The sequence below is a fragment of the Tursiops truncatus genome, chromosome 2, assembly GCF_011762595.2.
Source record: "Tursiops truncatus isolate mTurTru1 chromosome 2, mTurTru1.mat.Y, whole genome shotgun sequence".
NCBI lineage: Eukaryota > Metazoa > Chordata > Mammalia > Artiodactyla > Delphinidae > Tursiops > Tursiops truncatus.
In genome coordinates this window covers 135989203-135992888 of record NC_047035.1, presented here as the reverse complement: position 1 = coordinate 135992888, position 3686 = coordinate 135989203, and the positions used below count along the sequence as shown (strand labels likewise).

General features: G+C 38.0%; 1 protein-coding gene across 1 annotated transcript; it reads left to right on the top strand.

Moving 5' to 3' along the window:
• The first annotated feature begins 493 nt into the window (after positions 1-493).
• On the top strand, positions 494-2106 carry LOC141277810 (shieldin complex subunit 1-like). The gene is made up of 2 exons (XM_073799907.1): positions 494-508; positions 1906-2106. The coding sequence occupies exons 1-2, from the start codon at positions 494-496 to the stop codon at positions 2104-2106; spliced, it is 216 nt and encodes a 71-aa protein (XP_073656008.1).
• The last annotated feature ends 1580 nt before the right edge of the window (positions 2107-3686 follow it).

Below are 3686 nucleotides of genomic sequence, written 5' to 3'. Positions count from 1 at the left end.
CCTCACTGCCTGCTTTCCATCCTTGGATCTCCCAAACTCCTAAGTGCTTTTTTAGATACTTTTTCACTTTTCATATATTAATATTCACTCTTTGCGTGGTATCCCTTGCAACTAGTTATCTATTTACTGTCTTTGTAATATTACTTTTTAAACAATGTCACACAAGTGGAATCATATAATATTTAACCTTTTCAGACTGGCTTCTTTCACTTAGTAATATGCATTTAAAGTTTAACCTTGTGTTTTGGGGTTTTTTTGTTTGCTTGTTTTTTTGCTTATTTTGTGGATTTTTTTGTCTATATACCTTTATAATATTGAATAATATTTCATTCTGTGATTATAACACAATTTAATTATTCACTCACTTATTAAAGAGCATCTTGGCTGCTTTCAGTTTTTGGTCATTATAAATAAAGCTTCTAAAAACATATGCATGCAGGAGTTATGTGAATGTAAAATTTCAAATCAATTGAGCAAATACCTAGGTGTGCAAATGTTGGATCATAAGGTAAAACTATGTTTTAGCTTTGTAAGAAACTGTCAAACTGTCTGCCAGAGAGACTGTACTGTTTTGTATTTGAACCAACAATGAATGAGAGTTCCTATGGCTCTGCATCCTCACCAGTAGTCAGTATAGCATTTTTTTTAAAACATCTTTATTGGAGTATAATTGCTTTACAATGGTGTGTTAGTTTCTGCTTTACAACAAAATGAATCAGTAATATATATACATATGATCCCATATCTCTTCCCTTTTGCGTCTCCCTCCCTCCCACCCTATCCCACCCCTCCAGGTGGTCACAAAGCACCGAGCTGATCTCCCTGTGCTATGCGGCTGCTTCCCACTAGCTATCTATCTACCTTACGTTCGGTAGTGTATATATGTCCATGCCTCTCTCTCGCTTTGTCACAGCTTACCCTTCCCCCTCCCCATATCCTCAAGTCCATTCTCTAGTAGGTCTGTGTCTTTATTCCTGTCTTACCCCTAGGTTCTTCGTGACATTTTTTTTTCTTAAATTCCATATATATGTGTTAGCATACGGTATTTGTCTCTCTCTTTCTGACTTACTTCACTCTGTATGACAGACTCTAGGTATAGCATTTTTAAAAAAAAATTAGCCATTCTACTAAGCATGTAGTGACATCTTGTTGTTTTTGCATGTTCCTAATGACAAACGATATTAAGCAGCTTTACATATGTTTCTTTGCCACCTGTATATTTTCTTTGGTGAGGTATCTATTCAAATATCTTGCACATTTTTTAACTGGAATATTTGTTTTCTTCTTATTGAGTCTTTAGAGTTTTTTGTATATTTTGAATACAAGTCCTTTATCATATAAGTATTTTGCAACTATTTCCTCCCAACATAGTGCCTGTCTTTTCATTCTATTAAGAGTGTCCTTCCCAGAGCAGGAGTTTATAATTCTCATAAAATCCAATGTATTAGTTTTTTTCTTTCATGAGTCATGATATTGTCTTATATTTGAAAACCTATCACCAAACTGAAAATTATGTAGATTTTCTCCTATGTTTTCTTAAAGAAATTTTATATTTTTGCATTTTACATTTAAGTATATGATCCATTTTTAATTAATTTTTTATTGAGGTATAATTGTCATATAACATATTAATTTCAGGTGTAGAACATAATGAGTTGATATTTGTATATCCCCAAATCCTTCAATGGGTGCATTGTTCTCAACCTATTTCCTTGAAACTCTGACCCCCTATTGGATTTTTCCCCTCTTAGGTAAGATTGGAAACTTGAAGGGGACTGGAATAGAAGGAATTTTCTTCCTGGTGTAAGCCTTTAGCAAAGACCTTTCCCCTGGAGAGTGGGATTCTGTTAAATAGAAATCTCTGAGTTTATTTCACAGTGTTTACTCTTCCCGTTTCCCTGCCAGAACAAGGAAATAATCTTTCTAAAAACTTCACCATGGCTTCTGGTTCAAGGTGGCTGCTGTGGTGGGGCAGACTATGGCAACTCAGGAAGCCAGTCAGAGGAGAGCAATGCTTTGGACCTGCCATCAGCTTATGACGTAAGGGATTACGTGTTGCAGAGACCCAGCCAGGAGGCCAACAGCGAGGCTTTTAGTTCTGAATAAGTCCTTTCTATTATGTAGATCCAGCCATGTGGCTGACAGGGTCTTGGTGCTCTGCCCTGGTGTCAGGCTTGAGCCTCTGAGGTGGGAGAGCCAAGTTCAGGACATTTGACCACCAGAGACCACCCCCCCCCCCCAGCCCCACATAATATCAGTTGGTGAGAGCTCTCACAGAGATCTATGTCTCAATGCTAAGACCCATCTCCACTCAACGGCCAGCAGACTCCAATGCTGGATGCTCCATGCCAAACAACTAGCAAGACAGGAACACAACCTCACTCATTAGCAGAGAGGCTGCCTAAAATCATACTACGTTCACACACACCCTAAAAAACACCACCAGATGCAGCCCTGCCCATCAGAAAGACAAGATCCTGCCCCACCTGCCAGAACACAGGCACCAGTGCCCTCCACCAGGAAGCCTACAAAACCCACTGAAACAACCTCAGTCACTGGGGGCAGACACCAAAAAAAGTGGGAACTATGAACCTGAAGCCTGCAAAAAGGAGACCCCAAACACAGTAAGGTAAACAAAATGAGGACCAGAGAAATATGCAGCAGATGAAGGAGCAAGGTAAGAACCCACCAGACCAAACAAATGAAGAGGCAATAGGCAGCCTACCTGAAAAAGAATTCAGAGAAATGATAGTAAAGATGATCCACAATCTTGGAAATAGAATGGAGGAAATACAAGAAATCTGTAACAAGGACTTAGAAGAAATAAAGAGCAAACAAACAATCATGAACAACACAATAAATGAAATTAAAAATTCTCTAGAAGGAATCAAGAGCAGGATACTGGAGGCAGAAGAATGGATAAGTGACCTGGAAGATAAAAGAGTGGAAATAACTACTGCAGAGCAGAATAAGAAAAAAGAATGAAAAGAATTGAGGACAGTCTCAGAGACCTCTGGGACAACATTAAACAAACACACCAACATACAAAAATTATAGGGGTCCCAGAAGAAGAAGAGAAAAAGAAAGGGACTGAGAAAATATTTGAAGAGATTATAGTTGAAAACTTCCCTAATATGGGAAAGGAAATAGTCAAGTCCAGGAAGCTCAGAGAGCCCCATATAGGATAAATCCAAGGAGAAACACACCAAGACACATATAAATCAAACTATCAAAAACTAAATACAAAGAAAAAATATTAAAAGCAGCAAGGGTAAAGCAACAAATAACATACAAGGGGATCCCCATAAGGTTAACAGCTGATCTTTCAGCAGAAACTCTGCAAACCAGAAGGGAGTGGCAGGACATATTTAAAGTGATGAAAGGGAAAAACTTACAACCAAGAATACTCTACCCGGCAAGGATCTCATCAGATTTGATGGAGAAATTAGAACCTATACATACAAGCTAAAGCTAAGAGAATTCAGCACTACCAAACCACCTTTACAGCAAATGTTAAAGGAACCTCTGTAGGCAGGAAACACAAGAGAAGGAAAAGATCTACAAAAACAAACCCAAAACAATTAAGAAAATGGTAATAGGAACACACATATCTAGTATTACCTTAAGTGTAAATGGATTAATTGCTCCAAACAAAAAACATAGACTGGGAGTGAATGGATACAAAA